Source organism: Cottoperca gobio, chromosome 1 (genome assembly GCF_900634415.1).
Source record: "Cottoperca gobio chromosome 1, fCotGob3.1, whole genome shotgun sequence".
Classification (NCBI taxonomy): Eukaryota; Metazoa; Chordata; class Actinopteri; order Perciformes; family Bovichtidae; genus Cottoperca; species Cottoperca gobio.
In genome coordinates, this window is record NC_041355.1 from 11442072 (window position 1) to 11470043 (window position 27972).

Sequence of the window (27972 nt, forward strand, 5' to 3'; positions counted from 1 at the left end):
CAGTCAACCGGACAGGCATGAGAACGGTATCAATATCATCGCAACTCTCTGCAGAATGTGAATTCCCCAAAATGTCAGACCATTTCTTTAATTCAGTTACCAGCTTTATTAATATTTGTACCTGCATCTTTGGGATTCTGCTCGTGTGTATGCATACATGAGTTTCTTATAGCCGTGCATTTTAAAACCTTTAATATGTTAGACTCTGGGTGATGTACGCTAGAAATAAACTACAGTTGAAGTTGCTGGATTACCAGCCAGGCAACTGTCCCCGAGCACCAAAAGGCCAGTTTGACTGTACCATGTGGCAAGCAGTTTGTGGGAATTAGATTTTTATATGGGAGAAAACTTTTCTGGGAAGAGAGATCCCATTTAATTCATTTTATAATGTGCTTCCACATTGCAAGATACTGAAAGCTGTATAATTTAACTACACTGTACATGGGAAAGCCAAACCAGGGACACACATTATCAAGGCTATAAACTCTTTGCAACACATCTTTTCATGCTCTGCATTGAAACCGTTAAATTGCATAGTCCAAACAAAATACAAGTCATAATCCTAAATGAATGTCTTTAATCAAATTACCTACAAAGTTAACCTAGGTCTATGCAATAATCCAGCGAAGTAATACTGCACACATTACACAGCGCGGGATAACAGGGACGCAACAGCTCATTTTTGTCTCCACCAAGTTAATCTGGCCGTGTCTGTGCGCTCAAATTTGGGTGGAAATATGCTGATGTTCTCTTTCGGACACAATCCCCATAAGGTTGTCAATATATTTTTTGTTTGAGCGCTTCCTGGAGTTTAACATTTTGTTTTAGGTGCTCTTTGGATAAGGTTACATGTAGATAATAAATACTAAGAAAATGCAGAGGTAGTCTCTTTTTAAACAATTACAATGTCTTTGTCATGTTAGACCTAAAACAACGGATGCGTTTGTCAGGGAGTTTTGAGTTTTCTTGCCTCCATACTGTACCTCTCTTGTTGAACGCCATTTATATGCAAAAACTCCAGTTATCCTGCCGCAACATTTATTGCTGTAAACCTACTGAATAATATGTTTTATATAAAATAAATTTAAAAAGGCAGCAAGGCATGCATGCTCAGTTCACATGGCCCAAGTGTTCATGTAAACAATACTGCCTCCCACTTTTTGTGCGAGTGCCACTTCCTGCTGTAAAACCTAGTGGCTGCAGGCTTGGGAACAAACACACTCACGCCGAGTCTTTTAAGAGCTTTTATTGGTGGTTGAACAAGTGATGCGTGAGGCCTGAAAAGGAGTCGAGGAGATATGTTCAGTAGAGAAAAGTAACAGTGTATTTTTACATGAGCAAAAACACATTAGTACTGCTTACCAGTGCATCATCTCAACCAATTTCAATTGTCTTCCATGTCGTAACTGAAAAACAGGAAATGGATCAGTCTTTATAAATAATTCAGAATATTCCTCATTACTAAATCATTGCCCTGCTGTCATGTAGAACTGCAGCTACTTCTTGCTCTCAGGCTGTTTTCAGTGAGAAGTGTTGTACAAGAGCTCCTTCATGGGTGTTTTCATGTGATCTTGCAGAGTTCATAAGGGTGTGGAGGGTGATTTGAGGACAGAGTGCTCATTTTCCTCACCGTCACTGGCCAAAGCATCCCTCGACACAAGGCCGGTCCTGTGGCGAGCAGATTTCAGTTGAACACATGAAGTAGATCTGAGAGGGAGGGCAAGAGCAGAGCAGGATTTGATGTAGTGTCCAGTCTCGAGAGTGGCGTACTTTGACTAACAGCTGGTATCAATTGAGATTTGGCCACAATTTGCAGTTTACGAAATGGCCTCTCCACATGGCCTCGCAATGAATGCTGATTTAAGAGATTTAGAGATACAGCTGTCAATGGTTTAATTTCCCATGGAATATATGCTAAAACATTTATCGGTGGGAATTTGTGCTGAGAGAACAGCCATATACGTTTTTTCACTCAAGACAGGGAGGTTAAAGTAAATAAAAAAAGTTAAATGCCAACAGCCACTCTAAGATAAGACGTCATTGACTCCCAGGGGGAAAATTCACAGGCACTGTAGGCAGACCATCCTCTTACTGCAACACATAAAAACTATAGGGGAAACATGCTTAAAGCAATAGAGAGACATTTTGGTAAATACGCTCGTTTGTTTTCTTGCCAAAAGTTGATTAAATGAAGCTAGCGCCAACACCTGATTAGCTAAGCTTAGCATAAAAGTGTAGCAACCAAAATCCCCTTCTAAAACCACAACATGTCATTGTCATTACATTTTCTGTACGAAATAAACAACCAGGATATAATATGTTAATTGGTGAGCTTTATAAAAAGATTCTCCTTTATACAGAGCCTGTTTCCAGTCTTTATGCTAAGCTAATTAGCTGTATTTTGTTACGAATTGTCCCTTTAAATATTACCATAAATTATTTCTGATGCCATGTCCTGATAGAACACTTCAACCTGAGTCTTAGTTCTGAACACTAAGAAGAGAATAAATACTAGTGTAAGATGTCTCAAAGAAGAAGAACACAATTATTACAGTTAGACATCCAGTATATTCCTCCATCCTTAATTACAGAACTCAAGGGACTCTGCTCGTCTTTACCTCTTCGTCCGTGTCCTTAAGCTCCCCATCAGGAAGGAACTGGAAGGTGCTGATGGTGAAGCGGCGGGTCTGAGCCTGAGGAGAGGGGGGCTGAGGAAAAGACAGCACAGCATGCTGCAGGGCTGGGTCCAAAGGGTTGGGACATCTAGGGAGTAAGCAGACAATTGGGTATCAAAGATATACTTCTCTTTGATTATCCTTGGTGAAAAACCCTTTCAAAATGTGATATTTATGTGCAGTGAATTTCCCTTTTTGGTTCCTTCCTCAATATGTTAGTGTTGATGTTCTCTTCAGAGATGTTTCGACGTACCCGTTGTAAAGCAGCAGCCACACAGCCTTTCCAGAGCGGGGGTAGGCCACACAGAAGTGCACCAACAGCACCAAACTGGGATCCTGGGTGTTGAGCAGCCGCACTTCCAGGTAGAGGGGTTTCCCCAGCAGCATCTGCAGGGGCTGGTGATACTGAGGATGGTAGGCGCTGTACTGGGCGTCTGGGATGAGAAGAGGGATGTTTGAATACAGCTGATCAGGCATTTAGAGCACTGGATAAAAATGTGATTTGTCATTTAATTATCATCGGTTCCCTGAGACAACAGCATAACATAATATGTTCCTAGTTATGCAAAGCAGTTGTTGGTATTGAAATAAAAGCCATCTACCTTTGGCAATCCTGAGCTGGACTCCAAACATCCCCCGAGTCTGAACTTCAGGTCCTAGAGTGGGAGTTTTAACCAAGTAGCTCACACTCCGAACAGTGCCTGGCAGAAACCTGCACTCCACCAACAACCTGAAAATGAGACAGGAAATGTGGTAAATATAGAGTATGCTTTTGTTTAGATGCATTTTCGGCATTTGTCTTTGATGGTTAAATGTGTGCTGGATTCAAACTAAAACAGGGATGAATACTGGACTTGGATTTATCAGGTGGAAACAAACACGATTCCAAATAAATGACAATGTTTCTCCATAACTGCTGGATGTGTAAAATAAGTAACAATTTGCGAACAAATGTGCCCAATAAAATACATAAAAACTTTGACTAATCTAACTTTAGAGCTTAAACTACCATATCTAAATGAGATAAATCCCCTTATTTGGCGTTTTGTCAAAATTAAAACTTAATCCAGTCTGAACGGGTAATTTATACTCCAATAATAGAAAGCAACATCATCGTACCTGACAGGGGAATCCCTCGTGATGGTGCCATAGTTGAGTCTGATTGCCTGAACCTTGTTGATGATCTCCAACATGTAGATCACGGTTTTCCCCGCCACCTGTCAGGACACAATCGGATATGCAACTTAGTACGTGTACACAAAATAGAATAAAAAATACACTAAATGGTCCAGGATCTGTAGCTGTCAGTTGGGTAACACAGGAAGCACTCACTCGATCAGCTCATCATTACCTCCGCCAATGAGGTTATGTTTTTGGTTCAGTTTGTTTGTCAGCAGGTTTACTGAAAAGCTACTGGCCCCAAGTGTCATGAAACTTGGTGGAAGATGTTGCATGGGCTCCGGACGAACCCATTAAACTTTGAAGCGGATCCAAATAACGGGTCGGATACACAAATTCACTTTCATTAACATTGCAAGAAAGGGAATTTGGCCTTGCCGGAGGTCAGCGCTCTCCATGTGCCTTTTTAGAGATTCTTTTTGATATAATTTAAAAAAATATATATATAGAATATTACCAGACAAGTCCTTTAAAATCAGTACTCCGTTAACTGAAACCATTGGTCCAGACATGCAGATATTAATCAGGGTCTTACTCAACTTTTCTATATTTTATGAGACGTTTTCATTCATTAAAGCTTACCACTCTGCGTGTCCCACAGCCATCCATCGAGATCTTGAAAAAGGCGTAGTCGGAAGTTATTCTCTGAGGTTTGCAGGTGGAGTTTCCAGCAGCGACAAGCAGGCCAAGGGCAAGAGGGGGATCCGTGAGGGAGGCGGGCACGGAGAAGACAAAGTGGCGGTCAATAGTGCATTCTGGAAGAGAACACAAACAGTTATGTAAAGGTCAGATGAACAAAAAGGTCAGAAGTCTCAGGAGGCAATTGATAATTAGACCCAAGGTATCTTATACCCTTTTCTCGTTCTGTGCCACTGCCAGCTTGAATCATGCTGGTCCAAAATATGTCTCTTCACACATCCAGCAGCTGTGGCACTTACATTTCCGTACCCAAAACAGATCAACTGTACTCCGATAAGTGGCGTGAAAATGCCAGTGGGGAGGGAAACTACTCACCATCCATGGGGTAGAAGCAGGCAGGGGGGCGCTCGCCGAAGCAGCAGCCTATGGAGAGACACTGTGGCTGGGATACAGAGAAGGGTCCGCAGGGGAGACGGTGTTCGATGGGAAGGTTGCACTCTGAGGGACAGCACGACAAATGTCAGCCACATCAGTTAAAATAACTTTGAATGGCCAGGAGAAAACACCCTTTGGCAAATTGAATAGCCTTTCAGAGGTGTAAACATAAAATCCATCTACCTTGTTCAGACTTTAGGACGACAACTGGACAGGAAAGCTCGGCCTCTCGTCTCCCATTTACCGTCATGTAGACGACAGTGATGATGTACATTTTACCCTTTAGTGAAAAATGTTTATACAAGAGTTCATGGGTACAGCAAATGGTCAATTATACAAAAGGTCATGTGCTCAGTGTGAAATCTGAGTCAATACTTGCCTGCACACTCATGTGGCAGCGCGAGTGCAACGCGAGACTAAAAAGGATTTTGCCATCTTTGCCTTTTCTTGCAGAATACCCACAGGGCTTTGGGGCATCCTGGAGGTTCATCTGGTTCCCTTTGATGTCTGAAGAAGTACATGTGGAAACATACAATTTCATTTCTGTGTGGACTTTAAAATGGCACAATTATAGCCCTCAGCATGGCAAGGCACACAGTTTTAAGTGCTGCCCAGTCAAAACAAAGACCAAGCCTACCTTTTCCCCCATCCCACTGTACACCAGAGCAACCCCCCTGAACCATGCTAAAATTCAACTCATGCAGAGCTGATGGCAACCATATGCACCTCAAACAAACATACACGAACATGGATACACACACACACCTTTAACAAAAATTCCAGAGAAGGGTACAGAGGGGAGCTCCACAGTCATCTGATGGGAGGAGCAGAAGACTTTAGGCTTTGGGACAACAGGCGGGCTGACCTTGGTGGTGGTGGGTGGGGTAGGAAACACTTGTGGAGTAACTATTCCAGGAGGGGGAGTTTTATACGGGCATTGCAGGTCCAGAATCCTATACTGCGCCATGGAAAGGTCCCAAAACATCAGAGGTAAGGAAATGGTTGTGGGAGTCTAAAAGAAAAAGATCAATAAAGTCAGTATGAACCACCACGCATGGTTTCCTTTTCCTATTGCATTTAAAAATAGAGTCTGCAAGTTGAGCTCAACTCACAAAATAACTGAATTCCTACCAGTTGGGCTGCACAGAACATAAAACTCCACCCAGTACAGATGCATGCAGAGCAAACGCCGCATATGGGATTAATCGTAAATATACTGCCGACTGGGAAAGAAATGCTTGTCTGTTCTATGCAACCTGGACTGATGTCATGAATCACTTTAATGACAACCCAAGTGGTACAAACCACCAGCGTCCGCAATCTGATATTATACTGTGTGGGGTCATTGTATTGGACCGCATTGAGTCATATGAAACACTTAATATATTGTAATAATATCACCACCACAAACTAGACACAGAAATGTACCATACATCTCATGACCTCTCCAACACCGACAGTTTTCTTTTTAGTCTTTGTCGTAATGCTAGTACTGTAATTAAGAGTCCATTTGTATTGACACCGTGTACATTGTTATTGTATGGACCAAACTCTATAAACTTCATCAAAGCGAGTAAAAGTGTTGGATAATGTGCAGGATTCTCTTCACAGGTAAACATTACTCCACTATATCTTTACATTGCAAAAAATAGCTTGCTGCTATATTAATGCTCCTTCAAAAAACAGGGACATGATGAAAGTAAAGCCATTATATAGAAGATGACATGTGCAGGCAGTGACGAGGCATTATAGAAGATCTCACCCGTGTCTGGCTGTGGCAGGCAGGCAGAGGAGAGTGAAGGATTACCCCAGCGCCCTCAGCCAGCTGCAGCATGTACCCACACAGTCGAGACATGTCGGAGACGAACATCCATGTCTTCTTTTGGTCTGATATTAGAAATGAGGATTGTTAGATCTTCGATATGACACAATTAATGTACTTTAATTTTAGAAGTAAAAGCTGGTCTAGGAATCCTGATGGGGTGTCTCCGACACTTTGAAAAGCCACACTTCCTACTCACACAAATAGCTTTTATGTTTACACTAACACTGACCTCTGACCTGGATGGAGTCTGGGTGAGCAAAAGGCAGGAAGACGGCCAACGCCCCTATCAGACACTGCAGATTGGGGCGCTGTGGAGTGGATCCAGCTGTGAGAGATGCTGGAAAACTTGTAGTGGTCGGAGTTGTAGTGGGGGGCGGCGACTGGTGGTTGGATCCCTGGATACTGGGGGTAAGGTGGACGATAGTATGACGTGTAGAGAGGATGGTAATAAGGATAATAGGGATAAGGGTAGTGGCTACACATGTTGCCAGTGTAAGGGGGGACGGTGGACTGAGGAGCCACTGGTTTATGAGGTTCCTGAGGAATAGTCTCAGCAGACTCTTTTGCAGGCGGCGGAGGTGTGATGAAAAACTTGCTGAAGTGATGGCTGGGACCGTCAGGTTGTATGAGAACCATCGTCCTGGTGGTAGTAGGTGGAAGAGGGGAAGGTTGAGTGATAGCAGGCTGCACCTCAACACCAGGGTGGGAATATTGTCCATAAGGATAGTAAAATGGGTACTTTGGACCCACAGGTAGTTTTGGTGATGGCATGCTGGGATTGAGAGGAGCTGGCGTTTGGGCCACTGGTGCGGAATTGGGTGCAGGGTAATAAGGACTTGCTGGATGTTTGGGTGGGTAGGTAGCTGGAGGAGCAGTAGTTGTTTGTTTAGCTGCAGAGGTCGGAGCTGGTGTCACTGCAGGGTGGAAGAACGGCACATAGGGGTAATGGGGGAAGTCAGGCAGCTGAGCAAAATGCACAGGGGTTGGAGGCTGAGGAGGAGGAGGAGGAGGAGAGCTAACAGGATCTGGGAGGTTGGGAGACTCAGTATCGACTGGACAGGTGAGAGTGTATATCTGATCATCTAATATAAACTGAAGAAGAAGATCATCCTGAAAAAAAAGCATCACATAAAATCATCATCGATACAATCCAGCAGCCCGGCCGAGTACTTAAGTTAATGAACTCACTCCACGAGTGAGACAAGGAGCATCGTAGGAGATGAAGAAGGCAAGCGTCCCAGGAGTCGACGGGACACGATGAGCACACTCTTCACAAACAAACGGACCCCAACCTCCATTTACTGTAAAGCAGATTTTTGTATTCAGTCTCATCCAGTGGATAATGGTTCAAGTATCTTTTATTGGGAATTTAACAACCTTACAGGCTCAGCATATTTAAATGTGGCTACTTTTAGAACAACATTAAATAATAAAAAAAAAAAGGGATCAGTACCTCTCTACCATATTCCTGGCAGCGTGGAGAAAGCTTTGAGACAGCGAGTAGACTAGTATGTTGGGAAATAAAACAGTGACTATTTTAGCACTCCATAATTTCCTAGGAGGTGCGATTGAAAAAAATGAAACTAAAAATAGCACTGAGGTTTTTATGCAAGTTAAGTTACTACTTACTGAATAATAAAATATATAAATGTCAAATATTTAGATTTGTTGACATAGATTTTAGATCCCAATTGTTTCAAAACCCTCTCCCCATGCTGCCAAGAATATAATTCTGGTTGATCCTTTTATTTGGTTGTCCTAAAAGTAGTCACATTTAAAATGCAGTGATTCTACTGCAATAAACCTGACACAATAAATAATATAATATATATATAAATATATAAATATATATATATATATATAAATATATATATATAATATATATATATATAATATATATATATATATATATATATATATAATATATATATAATATATATATAATATAATATATAATATATATAATATATAATATATATAAATATATATATATATATATATATAAATATATATATATTAGCTACATGGTCCCTGGTCAGATTTTAAGTCTACACTTTAATTATTCTACATTTAAAAATGTTTACTTGAAATGTACAAAATAAAAATATTTATGTTATACTAAACTATATAGTATTAGGAAAACAAAGTAAAAAAACGTTTTTGTAATAAAAAACAAATCATTGGTCAAACAACTCAGCAGTAATCCCCCAATAAAGCCAACGTACCTACGGCTCCCATCATCTCTATATCCTGCTCCAGCCCCTGTATCTGCACTCCCATGCCAAAGGGGGAGCAGAATACTGAGGGGGAGGAAGAGGAACGGGGGGAGGAAGAGGGGGAGGGGGAGGAGGGGGAGGGGGGAGGGGGGAGGGGGAGGGCATGTCCTTCGGACAGGAGAGCTTCAGTGGGCTGCCCCACCACAACATGGGCAGCACATAACTGCCATTCTGACAGGGAGAAAAACAAACGGTTGATGAACACAGGACAAGGAATCACTCCTGGTGGAGATATAATGCAGGTGCTGCTTCTGGTACCTCGTATATAGTGTAACATGAATCATAAGGCACCGTCATCCCAAGGTCACTCGTTGAAATCCTCACTGAGTAACCACAGTGTGACGGTAACTGGTGCAGGGCGATGGGAGAGGCTCCCACTGTAAAGAGAAAAAAGGTTAAATAATTGATTTGGATAGTTAAGCGTTTATCAAGCCTAAATAAATAGCAAATCTCTGCTGGACATATATGGACCTATATGTGAGGATTTGCGGATTTTCTGTCTTGGATTAAGTTTAAAATTGTCATTTGCACAAAAATAGCAAATTGATGACTTTGGGAAATTGTGATGGGCATTTCTAATAAGTTTCTGACATTTTACAGAACCAAGGAATAATCCATTCATTGAAATAAAATCTAAATGAGGGCACTTTGCAGCACAAGCAAAGATCTATAGTACAGTATTAGTTTCCACCATAATGTATAATTTTAATTACCTGTATATAAAAGCTTTTGCTGCAGCTCTAACATTTCCTCCAGAATAAAAAAAGGGGGGCAAACCAGGCTCATGCACATTAAACATTTAAAATTATGCATTACATGCACTCTCCTTGCCACTTGAAATGAAGGTCTTTAGTTTCTGCACTGAAACTGTGCCGGTTGCATATTTCATCGCAAGGCATCCTCTGCAACACGATGTCCTTCCCACTCAAATTGCATATTCCACCTCAGCCTGTTAAACAATATTCAAACAGCACCAGTTCAAACACTACTGCCAGCTTCATACATTTTACCTCTGTCCAATAACAGGTGTGTGAGTTCTCCTCCAGAGGCAGTGAAGGTCATGAAACTCTCATAACACTGCACCAAGGGCCTCATAGCCAGCCACTCAAAGAAATGTTGACTGGAGTCAAATGGTGGGCCCGTAACTTCCCCCGGGACTCCATGAAAACCTAAAGGATATAAAACAGCATGTTAACAAAGAAGGGATAGGGTTGGTTTACCCTCTACTGCTCCATATCAAAGCACTCCTTCAGTGGTGAAAGAAGATTTAAAATCTTTTAAAGAAGCAATAAAAAAAAGTACATTTCTCTCTGAAATGTCATGAGAAGTATAAGGCATAAAATGGAAAAAAGCACAATTACCTCAAAATGGTACTTGAGTAAATGTAATTAGTTACTCTTCACCACTGATTTAGCATTACATGCAAAAAACATTGTCGGACTCACAATGGACAGTTCAAAAAAGTAACAAAATTGATGCAGCAGAACCAGAGAGATTTCTTCCACAATCACAGCTTAGCCAGTTTTACCTTTATGACCACATAAAAAAATATTAATGTTGTTTGAGTTCCTCCAAAACTACTGTGTCTGAAGAAAGTGCAATACGACTGGGAAATAAATTATAAATTAGATAACTGCAGAGTGTACACACAAAGTTGTAGCCCTGGTCGGATTTAAATTATTCTTCAGATACAAATGGATTTATACACATCAGAAACAGGGATATTCTTTCTTTTTTAGAAATTCTTCTTAGTCAAAACCTGGGGCCTACATTACCCACAATTAAATGTGACCACCGACAGCTGTGAGCTTCAGGCGTGTTTATGCTAGAAGCGGCTAATGTAGCTGCTGACATCAGCAAAGATGAGGTCTTTGTTTAAACTCGCTTATTTCTAATTCCACAGACACAGGTGTGTTTCTTTGTCAGACTTTGTAGTCTTTAAACTTAACCGACGATGACTCAAGTGACATCACTTGAGGTCAGTGATGTTACCATTAGACAAGCTGTCGTCGGGTGTCGCCGCGCTGGTACTTGGGATTGGCTCTCCGGGAAAGACAGGAGACTGAAGCCCTGTGAGACCTGGGACCCTGGTTACCTGTTCAACCAGGCGCCAATGTTTTTTCTGCTGCTGGGCATCGTTGTCTTGAACTTGGTAAGCACTTATACCGTCCCCCCGGTGTCCTAAACTTACCGAATGACTAACTTGAAACGTTAAAAAGTTAACAGTTACAACAAATAAAAACACATTTATTTGATCTCTTCTCCGTTTGCAAGACATCGCTGGACTGTCGATGCGTTTTGCTCACACGCGCACACAGCTGTCACTAGAACATGAGGCCGAGCAATTAAGCGTCATCAACAATGGACCAATGAAAGAGCTACACAGGTGGTCGGGATGAATGATAAATGTTAGGCCTGAGTGCATCTATTGGTTATCGTAGTGACGCATTTATTTTGAATAATGATTTTGGTTAAGTCATCTTATAACATAACATGACAGTAATTTAGGACCAATATTTTGTGTGTTTTCCCCCCACCAAATATGGCCTATAATGATATCCAATTAAATGTATTGGGGGGGGGGGACTAATTTAAGGTAATATTTATTTTTTATTTTAGCTACAGATATATTAAGTTAATTAATGCTGAGTATCATGCACTGTTGTGATGTTTTGATGGATTTACATGCCATTGGAAGAACAATCCACTCATCACTTTTACTGCCACTTAGTCACTTTAAAATGTTGTGAACGCATAACTGTTGTGTATCATAGTTTATGGTGTGTGCTGTTTTATATGTCAGTGCCAAAGACACATTTTAGTCCTAGATCAGTGGTTCCCATCCTGTTTAGCTTGTGAGCCCTTAAACAAAGCAACGTCTACTTACGACCCCTCATCACCAGTCACAGATGTTTACTGTTGTGACTTATGACCATTTCAACCAAAGAGTGATGAAATAAGATTACTGAGTGGTTCACACGAAAAAAAGATTGGAGGAAAGTCTGGATGGAGGGTAAATGTGACTGTGGTGGAGTCTCCCAGTCCAGAGGCAACTCGAGTCTCTGAAATTAATCTGAAAAGCTCAGACTTTCGGAACTAAAACCCTGCAGAGTTCAAAGGGAATCAGGCAGAGCAGGGGAGTGTAGCAGACAGAGATTTGTCGTGGAAAGATGTGTGCTGCCGAACAACTTCAGCACATTGTTGCTCGACGTGCCCTCTGCAGGACTAATGGCCCTTTCAGACACAACGTGGTTTGAGCCGCGCTCACAGGGCACTGCACCCCCACTCTTTACTCGACGCAGCGAAAAGCCGTTGTGGCGTGACGCAAGTCATTGGAAATAATGGGTTTCAAAGGGCATTGGAGCCTTTGTTGCGTTGTATCTGAAAGGCCCATCAAACTAACAATTATTTTCATTATCAAAACTTGAATTTGAAGATTGGATATAACATTTTGTAGACAAAACAAAAAACACAACAGTCAACGTTAGAAATGAGATTATTGTCACCATTAATTCCTGAAAGATTTCACTATTTTAAATCAGGTCTTCAGCAGCTGCTACTTCTGTATAATGTCTTTCCAATGGACGCCCACTGCACAATGAATGTTAGATTGTACTTTCTGTAGAGGCCCACATGTTGAGACGGGAATAGAAAACTCCGGTGTCTCTATGTGGTGCATGAGCACCCACTCAGTGTGAGGATATGACAAACCATCAGGGGTCAGATATAATGGTTTCAATTTTGACTTCTATTCGGAGTTACTGCCAGGAGAAAATACTTCCCCTTGTCAGTTCCTGCACCCTGTGACAATAATACAGCTCTAAAAAATGATTTTCATCTCAATACTCAACACTAAAAACGGAGACTTACACTAATGGCTCTATCAGCGCTCATTCAGCATTGCACAAAGTTATGTAACATAGAACTTGTGATAAATATATTCACTCTAAAAGAGATATTTGGTTTCAATAGGTCTGATCCACTTTAACGAAACCTCACCCCAGCTTGCCTCTCACGTATAACAGCACCATAACATTAGAGTCTAAGCATCCGATCTTCTGGAAAATGATTACCAGGCAATCTTTTTATACAACATTTGACCTGAAGGTATTTCTAAGTCTTTTGGCTGTTGGGGTGAACATTTTTTCCTAATGTTGTGACACTGTTGCCTATTGTTGGAAAGTAGTGGCTGTACTCATGTACAGTACTTGAGGTACTATTACTTGAGTATTTCCATCTTCTGTTACTTCTACAGCAGATTAATCCATAATAAAAGTAATCATTAGTCGCAGGCTCGAGCAGCTACAACAGTAAAATGCTGCTGAGATACACATAGATGCATCAGTATTAACAATCAATACAAACATATACTATTGTATCAGTTACAGGAGACATTTTACTACATTTACTATGTTTCCTTTGATACTTGAACTGTATTTTGCAGATTATAAGCAACATTCTTGTAATGGAGTGTTTTTACAGCATTATGTTACCTAAGTAAAGGATCTGAATACTTCTTCCATCAATGCTGTTACCTAATGTAATCCAAACTAAGATGGGACCTGGAACTACATGTGTCTCCTTGCTCAATTAGTACAACATAAATCATAATTGTTTTTAAATATCGTCAGTTATATATATATATATGAGTCTCTAAAGAACGTTTGCCACCTTTCATGTGGAAGTCCAATCAGTGTTGATGGTAAATGTAGTCAATTGGAGCAATGAAGTCCTCAGTGCCTGCTATGTTGACCGAGAAAGCTGAGTTTGTGCCAGGATGTACCAGGATGCATTGCGTGCAAGCTTCTGATGCCCAGGGTCCCCGCCGGCCATATCCTGTTGCACGGCTAATGCAAGCACAGCCTCGGCACCTCTCTCCGCTGCATTTCTTCAGCCGTATACTCTGGCTCAAATAAATACAGATGAATATCCGAGTAAGACAAAATACTGTATCCTCGTCTATAACATCCTCTGCACTCATATATTGGGATGCTATTTTTACGGTTGGAAACGTAGCTGGTTCGCAAAATAAGGAAGTTCTGTTTTTGAGCGGTGTCTAGAGCATGCACGCCCCCTGGCTACCCAGAACTAGAAATCCAATTTGAAGCCTGTAGTTCTTTTGCATCCAACTGCACTGGTCAAATGACGGCTCTGGATGCAGGAATAATTCTGCAGCAGGAAAATGTAGCTTTCCCTATCAACATAGCACACAATGAGGAAGTTATTGCTTCAATCAACTGCATTTACGATCAACACTGATTGGGCGTCTACATAAAACGAGGCAACGTTTCCCTTTTAACAAACAACCCTAAGAGAGGGGAGCCTTCAGGGTAGATAGAAAAACAGAGAAAATACAATCCTCTTTCTGTTTCATCTGTATATGCTGTACTTTCTGTGTGAATCTGTACTGTCAACAAATGAGGGAGTGGTCGGTAAAAGAGCAAAGGAAGCAATTATGGTGTCTATCCCCATCCAACCTTCAGGGGGATAAAGCAACCATTGTAGTTGTGAGATCAGGACTTCCTCAGTCCATGTGGTCTACACTGAGAGACCACAGCCTGAGGGGAGATAAGACATGAGGCTTGTTAGCAGAAGAAAAAAAGACCTTATACAAATGTTCTTTTACTGTTTTTATATATACTGCTTCTTTGTAGAAATAAGAAAACCTATAACTGCTCGAGCTTTCTCTCATCTGAGACTGGTGATAAAAGGCTTTACTAGATATGCACTGTCTGCCAAGTAATCCCCTAATAACATGGTATTATTTGACTGCAGCCAATAATAATACCTATCTGACAGTATCTATTTAAAATATGACAGTTTGTCTTTATCTGAAGAGTCTGGTATGTTAATTTACTCCATCCTGTTTCTGGTGGCCACCATTGATAATGAAAGTGGATTTTCTTATTCACGCCTACACCTTTGTGTTCCCGAGGCCAAAGGAGAAACGAAATGTCTTAAAGTTCATTTATATGTCTATAAATGTCAGAAAAGGTTCCTATGTGTATTATATGAAAATAATCTCCAATGGAAGCTCAGGTCACTGCATGTGTTATTGAACCACTTGGAAATACCAAGGATTTGAATTTCAATACAAATTTTCCTTATATTTTGCCACCCAAAGGGTCGTAGAATTGGATTGTAACGGCTCATGTAAGGTCACAATGAATAGGTCTATTTACACTGGTATATATATATGTACATGTGTAGAATAACACCAAAGTGTGGAAAGACTAGTTTTAACATTTTATGACAAAGCAGATATGCAAAACTTTTCCTGAATATTTACATGTGTTGTAACCACTTTATTTAACTAGAAGTCCTTGAGGTCTGTTCATTTCCAACCTCTTCTGTTTATGCATGTCATTGTATGTTTTGGATGTGTTATGAACGCTGGGGGAATATTGGCTTCAACTGCAAAAACGGGTTGTAAAAAAACTGGCCTGGACTCTGAATTAATGATGAATGAGGTTTCGTACATGCTCTACAGTAGCTTAACATGTCTTTAGTTGTAAATGCATATCTTTGTCTCCGTTTGAGCCCGTTCTGTCCACATTAAAATTACGTTTTTCTTCCTTGCAGAATGAAGCTTTTGGTTGGAAAGATAAGGAAGTCCTTGTTGTCAAGCACACTACTGTTTATATCACTTCTTAAAGTCCTTTTCTGAGCTTAATGAACCGGCAAGTGTGTGAAAGCACAGGTAAAAGGTTATGTGTGTCCTAAATTATATTTCATATTCATAGGGGAAAAAACAATACAGCTGTTGTGGCCAGTTTGTTAAAAAGGTGGGACGTCCCGAAAACTTCAGTTTCAAGCAGTCTCTATGGGGAGGTGTTAAAAATCCTATGTAACAATGAATAATTTAGAAGAATCTCCTCTTTACGCACTTTTTGGAGCTGAAGGGGTGGAGCACAACCTGGAGCTTTTTGGTTCGTCTGTACATTTCATTGAGGAAAAAAAACAAAAAACACTTTATGGGTGTGGCTTGGTGAGAGGAAAGAGAGGGAATGAGGAGTGAAAACAGGGCGATGTGTGTGCTGTGAATTTAAAGCTGGGTGGGTCTACACTGTTTCACATTCCCAAATATCTCCCGGGGCCGTGCGCGTTAAAGCACTCTCAGGTAACGTTTATCCACGTTGTTTACACTTTGTGAAGTAATGTTTTATTGTCCATATACTTTGAAACGCTTTCACGTATGATTTGTGTGTTTTTGTTGTTGTGTAGAGTAGAAAAGTTAACTACAGATTGTCCTCCTCGCTTTGAAGGATTGTGCGGATATGACTGAGCGCAAAAAAGTTTTAAAAAACACGCAACACCAAACTCTGTGTATGAACAAAGAGTTGAGCAGTCAACAGTGTTTAAATTTGTGTATATAAGTTAGAGGTGTGTTTATTATTGTTTTCTGTCGTCGTATTCTCGCGCTCTTTTCAAAGTTGTTGACTATAGTACAGGGCCTGTGTGTGTAACGGAGCGGCACCCATTTGGGAATGCCCTAACACCGTCTAAACAAATGCGCCTTTCTTGTCGACGGAAACAGACTAAAGCAGTAAAATGAGCCTTTAAGCAAATGGTGTTTTCTGGGCGCTACAAATTGGTGGCAATTTAATTAAATGATCACATAAAAGAAAATACGTTATTAAAAAGACATTTAGAATTTGAAACCATTGGTTTTGTGAAGTGTGTAGCAGCAGATGTGTCTTATTAAAAAATGTGTGTCTGCGAGACTTCTGGGGCGGGTTTGGGCTTGCATGCAACGACTGTCTGTCACTGTTTTTTCCTTTCTGTTTGAGTTACAGTATTAATTTGGGACAGCTGTGAATGGATGCTTCCTCACAAGCCTGTGTTACATAAGTCCGTGCGTGGAAAATAAGTAATGGTGTGCATCCTTCCGCCTTTCCCTTGTTATCAGTTTTCAGAAGGCCACGATGTTGATGCTTGCTGGAATCGTTGTTCTGCACATAACCACCATCATCCTGCTTCTGGTGGCAGCCATTGATAATGTAAGTGGATTAGTATTATCCTTTGTTTTCTCATTTAACACACCCGGAGTGCTCAGAGGAAGAAAGCAATGTTGTGTAGGAGCTAATAAATGCCAGTGGTGGAATGTAACTAAGTATATTTACTCAAGTAATTACTCAAAATATTATGCATATACACACGTGTGTATGTGTGTATGTATATATGTATATGTATGTATATGTATATATGTATATGTATATATGTGTGTATATGTATATATATATATATATATATGTATATATATGTATATATATATATATATATATATATATATATATATATATATATATATTATATATATATATATATATATACACATACATATATGTATGTATGTATATATATATATATATATATATGTATGTATATATATATATATATATCTATATTATATATAAATAAATACCTAAATAATACACATATATATATTTCTTTATTTATTATATAATGTGTATTTCTTTATATTAATATATATATATCTATATATATGTATATATGTATTTATTTATATATATGTATATATATGTATATATATATATATATATATATATATATATATATATATATATATATATATATATATATATATATGTATTTATTTATATATATATATATACACACACACACACACACACACACACACAAGTTTAAACATTTAACCACACAGTAAAATGTGTACAAAATATGTCTTTATCTGTGATGCCACCACTGTTTGTGTGTCTTGATACTCTTGATGTGTTTATTCTTACCTTCCTGTGTCTCCAGGCCTGGTGGATTACTAATACAGTGTCGACTGACTTGTGGGGCAGGTGGGAGTTGGCGAACTCCGCCTGGCATTACACAAACCTGGAAAACTACCCAGAGGGTAAAGTTCATGTTGACTTGATCTGACTGGAGATTCAGGGTGTTAAGATGTAGAAACAGATTTTTTTGTTGATTTATACAATAATAGAATATGTTCATAAGTTTTCAGTGATTATTTTATGAATGTTAATTAACAGCGCAGATGTAACATTTAAACAGTGCGTGTATCTGTGTTGTTGTGGACCCTTCACTGACTGTGTATTTTGTCGCCCTGCTGCAGACTATCTCCAGGCGGTGCAGGCCACCTCAGTGCTGGCATGTATTTTTGCCATTCTGGCCTTGTTTGTGTTTGTGGCTCAGCTGTTCACCCTGCCCAAAGGCCAGAGGTTCACCTTCACCGGCATTTTACAGCTAATCGCCTGTAAGTAACCCGCAGTCAAAAGTCTGACCTGCAGCTGAAAGAAATATTGATTTATTGTCTGGCTTCCTGGAGCTCAGATTTGTTCATTGGAGGATGTGTGCTAAATACTTTGAATTTATTTTTAGACTTTTATTTCTGTGCAACTGTATAATAATTGTATTTGATAGGACTGAACATAAAGCATCTCAGTTTCCGACAATACAACACATTCAAATATATTAACTTTCTCTCAGGAGGCGAGGATTAGCAGAGCAAAAAATCTAAGTTGTTTTATGACAATCTATTGTTTATAGCAAATTATTTTTGATACTCGATTTATTGTTGAAATCCTTTTTCATACAAAATTGGCAGATAATGCCATTTTCTACCTCTCAAATATGTTTGGATTAATCTTCTCAAACTTCAGCCTGTGTCTTAAATGTCACACTGACATGGCATTTTCAGATCATTCAAATGTTGCTTCAACAAAAATGATACATTTTAGCAGGAACTGGGACGAGGACAACTTTTGTTTAGATCAACGTTTCAGCTCTATTGCTAACTATTGGTCGGCAACAAGGGCTGAACATCGTGATCAAAGCCTTAATCTTCTAAAATACAATATTCACTAAAGTATTCAAAACCCAATGGTAAATAAAAAAATAAAGATCTCATGCTGCGACAGATTTTGGTCAAATTGAACGCGCCCATGTCAACAGAATCTGTGAACTACAATAATCTGTGTGTCACAATACAATTAAGGAAACCGTTTAAATAATGGATTATCTTTGACACTGCTGCCAGTACATACAATACTTACAGAAAGCACAAGTAATGGGATTTTAACTTGTATTATAATGACTTTATATTCTCTGGGAAATTAGCAAACTGTCATGTTTCTCATTTCAATGTGATTGCATTGAAACCGTCCGCTACACCTTCCATGTTCATAAGCCTTATCTCATAATAGGAAAAATAATGACTTCCTAATTGCCTTGTCTGGGTGTATTTGACAATACTCCCCTTCTCTCTCCTGCAGGCCTGTGTATAATGACAGCAGCCTCAATCTACACGGCCAAGTTTCACACCAATGAAATGGAGGGAGGGTACGGACACTCTTACGTCTTGGCCTGGATCTCTTTTGTCCTCACCTTCATCTTAGCAATCACCTACCTCATCCTACGGAAGAAGAGCGAGTGAGAAGATACTAAGAAGGAGCGCAGGCCTGGGATCATGTTCCCAGTTTGAATTTGGGAAATTAAAGAATAGGATTTGTTTAAAAAATTGGAGAGAGAGGAAAAAAAACTTAAGATCGTTGATCTGCAGCTAAGAAAATGGGGAGGGGGGGAGGGGCATGTTCAATTGCTTACAAGAGCCATTTGTTTATAGTTTGAATATCATAAATTGAAATGGATGTCATGCTTACATTACATGAAGGGCTAAACAATTTTACTTCACATATTCCTATTTGATTAAAGAGAGAAGAGGAGGGTGCAAGCTTTAAAAGTGCTTATTTTGTAGCAGTATAACTATAAAATAATTACTAAATCAAATGTCTTTTATAAGGTAGTTACATATAGGTTTGAATAAACTGTCTATATCCATTAGTACTGTAATTGAATAGTTTGACCTTTCGAGAAATATATACGCTTTCTTGCGGAGAGTAAGACGAGAGGATAGATGCCAGTAATACATCTGTGTGAAGCGACTGCCAGGCAGTTAGCTTAGCATAAAGACGGGAATCAGCTAGACAAAAACTAGTCAAAATGACAAATTGTGGTTTTAAGGGAGATATGAACGGGACTGTTTGTTGGCCAAGCACTGATTTAAACAAACAAGAAGTTAGTGAGCATGAGGTGATGCTTATAGATTTAGTTGCCTGGCTAGCCGTTTCCAGTCTTTGTACGAAGCTGCGCTGACTGACTGCTGTAGGCAGCTTCATGTTTACCATACAGAAATGAGAGGGGTAGCAATCTTTTCATCTAACTCTCTGCAAAAAAAAGAAATAAATATTTCTCAAAATCACAAACTATTCCTTTAAGAATCTAACAAAGTTGACCAGGTGGAAGGAGAAAACCAAAGCAAAAGCCCTTTTGAGATTTAGTAGTTGAAAGTACTTCCTGTATAACCACATTGTGAGGCTGACGGTTACTACTGCAGGTTTCCAGAGTTGAAGAGTGAAAAAATACTGTATCTGAAGGTACGGCATGTCGGCAATGCTACATTTCTGTTGCAGTACTTGAACAATCAGGAAAGACAAGCCTTAATACACAGTGCACGTTTAATCATGTATCCTTATTTTACAACTGAAGTATAGTGTATCCTTTTTTAATGTACATTGTAACCATTATATTTTTGTAAAATTTTGTATTGAGTGTTTTTTGTTTGTGTCTGTAGTTGGCTGCTATCATAAGAAAACAACATGCAATGTGTACAGGTGAACATAAAGTGAACCAGGGATGGAGGGACAATGGTGTTTCATTTCACCATAATTCAAAACTATGCAATAGATTTTTGTTTTTGTAATTACATTGGAATTTAAGCCATATCATTTATTAATAAAAAACAAATTATAACACAAAGCCTTCACGTTTCATCTATTAAACTGCTGTAAATGCAACAAAAGTCACTGTTAAATAATAAATATGTATTAATTGGTCCAGTTCTGTAGCCTTCAGAGCACACAAGATTATATTAAAATGAATTAAAATGTACTCTCAAGTTAGCATCCTGACAACACAGTACTAGAAAATGCAATTGGATGTTCCTGGGGTTTTTTACATTTATTTTTATCTGTGACTTTGCTTAATAAGGTCAAAGTTTTGTATTGCGACCATTTCTGTGAGTGCAAGTTACAACATTGAGGTTTTGAAAACACTTCTTCAGGCCTTACAACAGACCCAGTCAGAAACAGGAATGTTCCATAATATAAAGTATCGTTCCCAGAGGAAGTGAGTAAAACCTTGACTGAGCTAAATGCCTTGGCCAGACGGCGTGATGCGCTCCTGAACCACCAGGTGGAGAAGATGATTCTGCTCAGCAGTCAGAAATGGCCTGAGGTGAGAAAAGAAAAACACATAATCAATATGGAAAATTAAGATTGAGAAGCAATGAGAATCAACACTTTCTGAATGCTCACCATAGCTCAGTCTGAAGAGACTTGAGGGACTCGGTGTCTTTCTCCTGACACGCCATCTGCAAAACAGATTTACGGTTATTCGCTGAAGAAATAAAAACATAACTGCAGATTCAGATGACTTTGCCAAGTAGTCAGAGTTTGGTGAATGTCTATACTCAGTTATAACTCTTCCATACTGTGAGTCTTCGTCGAGAAACAAGTTGCTTTGAAGAATCTTTTATTTAAGTCATGAATAAACATCAATAAAGAATCGTGAATTATCATGGCCTCTTTTTAAAAAAGACATTTAAAAGTCTGCAAACACTCACACCAAATGCTGCAAATATAAAAGAATCAATACATCGTCAAAGAAAGAAAAACTCCAGTACATCTCTGTCACGTGAAGGCCATAGAGAACATCATCTTTCCTGAATGAGGCAGGAAGGATCAGGAAATCCTGTGAACTGTCCCAAGTATGTGGATAATGAAACTCACCACGACGGACTGCAGGAGCAGGAAAACATTCTCTGGCAGGAAGGTCACTGAAGGAGAGGACGAGATCCATGTTTACACCCCTTTATACAGTTTACAGTCACTCCTGGGATTCTGCATCCCCAAGGAAACAATAAGTTTTTTACCTTGGCTGTGAGGGTCAAAAGACTCCCATGCGTATCTCTCCAGGGTCTGGCCATGTTCTGGTAACAACTTCTGCGGTGGAGGCTGTACAGGAGAACAGCAACGTTGGACCATTAACGTGCTGATGCACCAGTAAGTAGAGATAAACCGTTTGCAATGTTCTTGGCTTTGATTTCCTGATTTATTTAAAAGAACCTGACGATTCTGATTTTCTTTCTAAGAACTATAATTGACAGCAAACACATTTTTATAAGTCTTGGAACATTTAAATTTAATTATACTGTATGTTCATAATAAAGCTTTGACTATTAAAATATTAAAAACTATCAGCTGACAACCGGTGCATCTCTCCCAGTAACTAACGTACAGATGTGGGATAAATATTTAACATTGTGATACAATATTAATACTCTTGGCATCAGGAATGCAATATTCTGTTGAGTTGCTGATGATGTTGAGGTGTTTCCTTCTTTTAATGCGTAAAATGTAACTGATCTACTTTCTGGCAGTTCACCCTGCGGCCTGATGGCTGTTTGACTGGTGTTCATGTTGCTGTGCATCTGTGCTTAAAATACTTTGCATGGGGTTCACACTATAAAAACACCTGTTAAAATATAGCTTATCATAAGTGAAATGACACATTCATAACTGGTTTGACTCATACATTCTATAAAAACGATTTTCCCTGGCTGTATTTTACATTTCAGTTATATTGTGATATGGATGGTTTTCTTGCAATGTCTTGTCTTTATACATAAAATCAACGTGTTTACCTCAAGCAGCATCAGCAGTAATACTCTGGAGATCTCACACTTTGCAACAATGTCCAAGAATGCACCTTTTTACAGGGAAATAAAGATACAGAAGAGAAATTAAGACATTTTCTTTAGTTTGTTTAAACATCCAGCATTAAAAAAAGTTTTGTTTTTGACATATTTTATTCAATCCCCATTTGGAAAATTGTGCCACTGGGGATCCATTCATACATAAGATTATTTTAAGCAAGCAGAGTCTGTAGATAAATGCAGAGCCTCACCGACAGGGGTGCTGATGCCTGGTAGCTGCAGTCCTCTCTCCTGGCACGTCAGCTCCATCTCTGTGAACACTGACAAAGCACCGTCGTAGTCACCTGCACAAACACAAGAAACATGCAAGCTTAAACTGCACAAAATCCATATATACACATAAAACACACATAAACACACATAAGTTACATGTCAGAGGACAAACTGAACTCACGGGTGAGAATTTTACACGTTGCCATTTCTCCCATTGACAGCAGAGCTTCAATTGGCGTCTGTGTCTGCAACTCTGCAGCCCTCTGGTAATGAACAATAGCCTCTCCTGGTCTGTTCATCTCCTATTGAAACCCGAGGAGGAGTTGAGATTAACATGTCATTTGAATAACAGTATATCAAGTTAAAATCAAAGCAAAGATCATTTATCCATTAGGACATCTTGAAGCTCTGATCCAAAGTTTTACCTTGAGCGCGTTGCCAAGTTCTAGACAGAGGCTGGCTGCCATCACAGGCTGGTTCATCTCAATGTGCACCTGTAAGCCATTTGTACGTTAGCATTATCTTAGTTTTACAGGTATAGTGATATACCAATAGTGACGATAACCACATTATAAAAAATAACAATATTGATATCATGTTAATACACATATGATAATATTTTGTAAACAATCCAGCAGATAATAAATATGTATATAAATAAAATATTTTGTATATGTTGTACTGGTTACACACTCTCTCTCCACCTCCCAAGAGTCGTATTTTGAGTGCATTTAATATGCCACAAAAGAGACAAAAAGCACAATAAACAAAGTTAAAGATACATTTGACTAATAGCATTATTTTTATCCCCCCAAATCTTCTCTAGATATCGTGATATTGTGAATTCTTTCGGGCCACCATAATCGTGTAGGGAAAATCTGATATAGTGACAGCCCTACTTCAAACACTAAAGAAAAAAAGCTAGGAATCATATTGCACCTTGATGGCAAAACTGTAGCAGTTGAGTGCAGCCTGAAGGTGCTCGTCAAAGCCCGGGGCCTGCAGCGCCCTGTTCTCCTTCTCAGATGAGAGAAAGAGGCGGGCAGCATCAGTTAACGCCAGAGCCTCTCCAGGAGCATTAAAAAGAGTCTGCTCACACCTGCAGTCAAGACATTTGGGATGTACAACAACAGATGCACCATCGATTATGTTAACACTAAACATGTCATCACTGTCAATAATACAGGCTCCCTCTGGGCCAATAACCAACACCTCTGTGGAGGTTTATTGTTCAGGACATGAATAACTGGTTACTAATTGTTAACATGAAGCACTCTTTTTAGACCAATCAGTGTTTATTGAGTTGAAAACAGAGTAGCAAAAATGATTTGATGTGTCTGACATGTGAGTGGAGAACTGACAAATTACTTAATTAATGTAGATAATGTTTTGTTTTTGATAATTGTTGACTGAGAAGGTTATCGGGCGGTGGAAGGAGCACTTTGAGGAACTCCCTGAATCCGACTAACACGCCCTCTATGGTAGAGGCAGAGCTGGAAGCTGATGGGGGACCATCGTCAATTTCCCTGTTGGAAGTCACTGAGGTAGTCAAACAACTCCACAGTGGCAAAGCCGCAGGGGTTGATGAGATCCGTCCAGAAATGCTGAAGGCTTTGGGTGTTGAGGGGCTGTCTTGGTTGACACGCCTCGTCAACATTGCGTGGAAGTCTGGGACAGTGCCTAGGGGGTGGCAGACCGGGGTGGTTGTTCCCCTATTCAAAAAGGGGGACCAACTACAGGGGTATCATACTTCTCAGCCTCTACTGGAAAGGAGGGTTCGGCCGGTAGTCAAACCTCTGATTGAAGAGGAACAATGCGGATTCCGTCCTGGTCGTGGAACAACGGACCAACTCTTCACTCTCGCAAGGATCCTGGAGGGGGCCTGGGAGTAAGGCCATCTGGTCTACATGTGTTTTGTGGATCTGGAGAAGGCGTAAGACCGGGTCCCCCGGGTGATACTGTGGGAGGTGCTGCGGGTGTATGGGGTGAGGGGGTCACTTCTGAGGGCCATCCAATCCCTGTACGCCCAAAGCGAGAGTTGTGTCCGGATACTCGGCAGTAAGTCGGACTCGTTCCCAGTGAATGTTGACCTCCGCCAGGGCTGCGCTTTATCACCAATCCTGTTCGTGATTTTCATGGATAGGATATCGAGGCGTAGTCGTGGAGGAGAGGGGTTGCAGTTCGGTGGCCTGAGGATCTCATCGCTGCTCTTTGCAGATGATGTGGTCCTTATGGCATCATCAGTCTGTGACCTTCAACAGTCACTGGATCGGTTCAAGCCGAGTGTGCAGCGGTTGGGATGAGGATCAGCACCTCTAAATCTGAGGCCATGGCTCTCAGCAGGAAACCGGTGGATTGCCTACTCCGGGTAGGGAATGAGCCCTTACCCCAAGTGAAGGAGTTCAAGTACCTCGGGGCCTTGTTCGCGAGTGATGGGACGATGGAGCGAGAGATCGGCCGGAGCGGGGGCGGTACTGCAGTCGCTTTACCGTACCATTGTGACGAGAGAGCTGAGCCAGAAGGCAAAGCTCTCGATCTACCGGTCGATCTTCGTTCCTACCCTCACCTATGGTCATGAAGGCTGGGTCATGACCGAAAGAACGAAATCATGTGGCCCAGGGGGGGGAAGTTTGGGGTTCCTTACTGGAGCTGCTGCCCCCGTGACTCGACCCCGGATAAGCGGTAGACGATGGATGGATGGTTCCGTTCAAGCTCTAAAGTGTGATTTACTTGTCACAAATGACATTTACATGATTTTTTTAGGCCTTGCTTTGGGCAAACATAGAAAAGGGTATTTCTCAAATTGTTGCCACAAAGTTGGAAGCAGGCTATTGTGTAACATGTTACTGTGTGTTGCAGCATGAAGTTTCCCCTTAATTGCAACTAAGGGGCCAAACACAGAAAACAGCTGCAGTATACAAAACCTTTGTGGACGGAGGTGGACACATACTTTCAAACTAATGTCTCTTGTATTGTGTTAGACACTGAGCTGGTTCAGGTCAATAGGGTGCAGAAGGTATGAGTATACACTCACCGAGCCATGGCCAGGTTACAGAAGGCAGCATACTGAAGACAGTCCTGCTGCTTCAGCTCCTTGGCTAACTGACCTGAAACAAAGGTGAAACAGGAAAATACATGTGAGGCAAACCTTGAAGACATATATTATAGATAACATGGAGGCGAACAAGGTGAAAGGCTGCAGTTATGTCGTGCGTACTGGACGTGTATTGTAATGTTGACGTTGAAGGTTGTGCAGAAACTGTCACGTACCGAACTGCTCACTCGCCTCCGCTACATTGGGTTTCCGGAGAAAACGTCTGCGACAAGGAAACACAAACCTTTCAATTCTCTAAAATATCACAATTAGCAAGCAATAGTAAATACACTTCAGTTAACTGTTCAGGTGCTAAACAGAAGAATGAATGTTGTACTAGTTTACAACTGTGACATTACCTAGCCCGAAACATACCGTTAGCAATATACGACAGAATAACGACACAACATATCAATTACTACTTTTCATGAACCTGAATTAAACAATTCAAATCTACTAACATATGTGTATTAGAAACTACAAGCATGCACACAAAGGTAGGTAAATTAACGTCATGTGACGTTAGCTTAATTTAGCTTATTAGCCCTAGCTGTATAATTTATCTGTAGCATTATTGTCAAATAACGTTATGCTATTCCTGATATTCAGTCATCTTTCTATTAGAACTAATGTGAATAAACGACTTACTTTTTCAGTTTATTTGACACAGCACGGTATCTCGCCAGAAAATCGCCCTCAGCAGCCATGATAAATGCAGAAAACACAACAAACCGAACCCGGAAGTCCAACTGAATGGAGCGTTGCCATTGGTTTGTAAAATGAGTGACACCTCACGGTTTGATTGGTCAGGGTGGCGCAATATCACAGAAGGCAAGTTTATTTATATAGCACATTTTAACAACAAGGCAATTCAAAGTGCTTTACACAAACATTAAACGCATTAAGACATAGTGCAAAAGAAACACATTATACAATTGCATTTAAATACAATTTAAAACGGTCATTAAATATCCAACCTCTCTGGGAACCATCACCTTATCGTGGTGGAGAGGTTTGTGTGTCCCTATGAACCTGAGAGCTGTGTTGTCTGGAGCCTAGTGCTCCTGGTAGGGTCTCCCAAGGCAAATTGGTCTCAGGTGAGGGGCCAGACTAAGAATGGTTCAAAAACGACTTCATGAAAGAAAGGGAAAGGAAAGGAGAGACCCTGCCCGGAGGAAGCCCGGGGCCCCCGTCTGGAGCCAGGCCCAGAGGGAGGGCCCGACAGCGAGCGCCTGGTGGCCGGGTTTGCCACGGAGCCCGGTCGGGCACAGCCCGAAGAAGCTATGTGGTGCCTCCCATCCATCCATCCTGTGGGCCCACCACTCATGGGAAAAATCGCTGGATCGGTTCGCAGCCGAGTGTGAAGCGGTTGGGATGAGGATCAGCACCTCCAAATCTGAGGCCATGGCTCTCAGCAGGAAAACCGGTGGATTGCCTACTCCGGGTAGGGAATGAGCCATTACCCCAAGTGAAGGAGTTCAAGTACCTCGGGGTCTTGTTCGCGAGTGAGGGGACGATGGAGCGAGAGATTGGCCGGAGAATCGGAGCAGCGGGGGCGGTATTACAGTCACTTTACCGCACCGTTGTGACGAAAAGAGAGCTGAGCCAGAAGGCAAAGCTCTCAATCTACCGGTCGATCTTCGTTCCTACCCTCACCTATGGTCATGAAGGCTGGGTCATGACCGAAAGAACGAGATCACGGGTACAAGCGGCCGAAATGGGTTTTCTCAGACGGGTGGCTGCCGTCTCCCTTAGAGATAGGGTGAGAAGCTCAGCCATCCGTGAGAGACTCGGAGTAGAGCCGCTGCTCCTTT

The 27972-nt window shown here is 40.7% G+C and overlaps 4 protein-coding genes across 4 annotated transcripts; 1 reads left to right on the forward strand and 3 right to left on the reverse strand.

Annotated features, from left to right (window-relative positions):
* Positions 1-1192: 1192 nt before the first annotated feature.
* Positions 1193-7607, reverse strand: LOC115011439 (zona pellucida sperm-binding protein 4). Its single transcript, XM_029436664.1, has 14 exons — positions 6983-7607; positions 6691-6815; positions 5694-5940; positions 5308-5435; positions 5112-5208; positions 4869-4991; positions 4437-4609; positions 3795-3892; positions 3278-3405; positions 2929-3109; positions 2619-2763; positions 1631-1707; positions 1363-1406; positions 1193-1277 (listed from the first exon to the last, which is right to left on the reverse strand). The coding sequence occupies exons 1-12, from the start codon at positions 7470-7472 to the stop codon at positions 1633-1635; spliced, it is 2010 nt and encodes a 669-aa protein (XP_029292524.1). The 5' UTR covers positions 7473-7607; the 3' UTR covers positions 1193-1277; positions 1363-1406; positions 1631-1632.
* A 330-nt stretch (positions 7608-7937) lies between these two features.
* On the reverse strand, positions 7938-11406 carry LOC115011447 (uncharacterized). The gene is made up of 5 exons (XM_029436677.1): positions 11022-11406; positions 10040-10198; positions 9288-9406; positions 8979-9200; positions 7938-8054 (listed from the first exon to the last, which is right to left on the reverse strand). Exons 1-4 carry the CDS (start codon positions 11305-11307, stop codon positions 8997-8999), a joined length of 768 nt encoding a protein of 255 aa, XP_029292537.1. The 5' UTR covers positions 11308-11406; the 3' UTR covers positions 7938-8054; positions 8979-8996.
* Positions 11407-16013: 4607 nt separating this feature from the next.
* On the forward strand, positions 16014-20830 carry LOC115013040 (epithelial membrane protein 1). Its single transcript, XM_029439004.1, has 5 exons — positions 16014-16149; positions 16939-17029; positions 17814-17913; positions 18133-18273; positions 19292-20830. Exons 2-5 carry the CDS (start codon positions 16955-16957, stop codon positions 19450-19452), a joined length of 477 nt encoding a protein of 158 aa, XP_029294864.1. The 5' UTR covers positions 16014-16149; positions 16939-16954; the 3' UTR covers positions 19453-20830.
* Positions 20599-27100, reverse strand: f8a (coagulation factor VIII associated). Its single transcript, XM_029438992.1, has 12 exons — positions 26807-27100; positions 26335-26381; positions 26099-26171; positions 24004-24163; positions 23490-23558; positions 23246-23366; positions 23043-23135; positions 22780-22844; positions 22009-22090; positions 21866-21912; positions 21392-21447; positions 20599-21306 (listed from the first exon to the last, which is right to left on the reverse strand). The coding sequence occupies exons 1-12, from the start codon at positions 26863-26865 to the stop codon at positions 21225-21227; spliced, it is 954 nt and encodes a 317-aa protein (XP_029294852.1). The 5' UTR covers positions 26866-27100; the 3' UTR covers positions 20599-21224.
* Positions 27101-27972: the final 872 nt, after the last annotated feature.

What these genes read in the sequence shown, in the direction of transcription:
- LOC115011439 (XM_029436664.1), bottom strand. Translation starts at nt 7,472, where the DNA reads ATGGACAATATTCCCACCCTGGTGTTGAGGTGCAGCCTGCTATCACTC. An exon ending in GCTGCCACATGAGTGTGCAG is followed by an intron (nt 5,209 to 5,307) that starts GCAAGTATTGAC and finishes TTTTCACTAAAG; the next exon opens with GGTAAAATGTACATCATCAC. An exon ending in CGTCCTAAAGTCTGAACAAG is followed by an intron (nt 4,992 to 5,111) that starts GTAGATGGATTT and finishes GCTGTCCCTCAG; the next exon opens with AGTGCAACCTTCCCATCGAA.
- LOC115011447 (XM_029436677.1), bottom strand. Translation starts at nt 11,307, where the DNA reads ATGTCTTGCAAACGGAGAAGAGATCAAATAAATGTGTTTTTATTTGTT. An exon ending in CGACGACAGCTTGTCTAATG is followed by an intron (nt 10,199 to 11,021) that starts GTAACATCACTG and finishes TATATCCTTTAG; the next exon opens with GTTTTCATGGAGTCCCGGGG. An exon ending in CATGTTACACTATATACGAG is followed by an intron (nt 9,201 to 9,287) that starts GTACCAGAAGCA and finishes TCTCCCTGTCAG; the next exon opens with AATGGCAGTTATGTGCTGCC.
- LOC115013040 (XM_029439004.1), top strand. Translation starts at nt 16,955, where the DNA reads ATGTTGATGCTTGCTGGAATCGTTGTTCTGCACATAACCACCATCATC. An exon ending in CCTGGAAAACTACCCAGAGG is followed by an intron (nt 17,914 to 18,132) that starts GTAAAGTTCATG and finishes GCCCTGCTGCAG; the next exon opens with ACTATCTCCAGGCGGTGCAG. An exon ending in CATTTTACAGCTAATCGCCT is followed by an intron (nt 18,274 to 19,291) that starts GTAAGTAACCCG and finishes TCTCTCCTGCAG; the next exon opens with GCCTGTGTATAATGACAGCA.
- f8a (XM_029438992.1), bottom strand. Translation starts at nt 26,865, where the DNA reads ATGGCTGCTGAGGGCGATTTTCTGGCGAGATACCGTGCTGTGTCAAAT. An exon ending in GCTACAGTTTTGCCATCAAG is followed by an intron (nt 23,559 to 24,003) that starts GTGCAATATGAT and finishes AATGGCTTACAG; the next exon opens with GTGCACATTGAGATGAACCA. An exon ending in TTTTGACCCTCACAGCCAAG is followed by an intron (nt 21,913 to 22,008) that starts GTAAAAAACTTA and finishes CCTCTCCTTCAG; the next exon opens with TGACCTTCCTGCCAGAGAAT.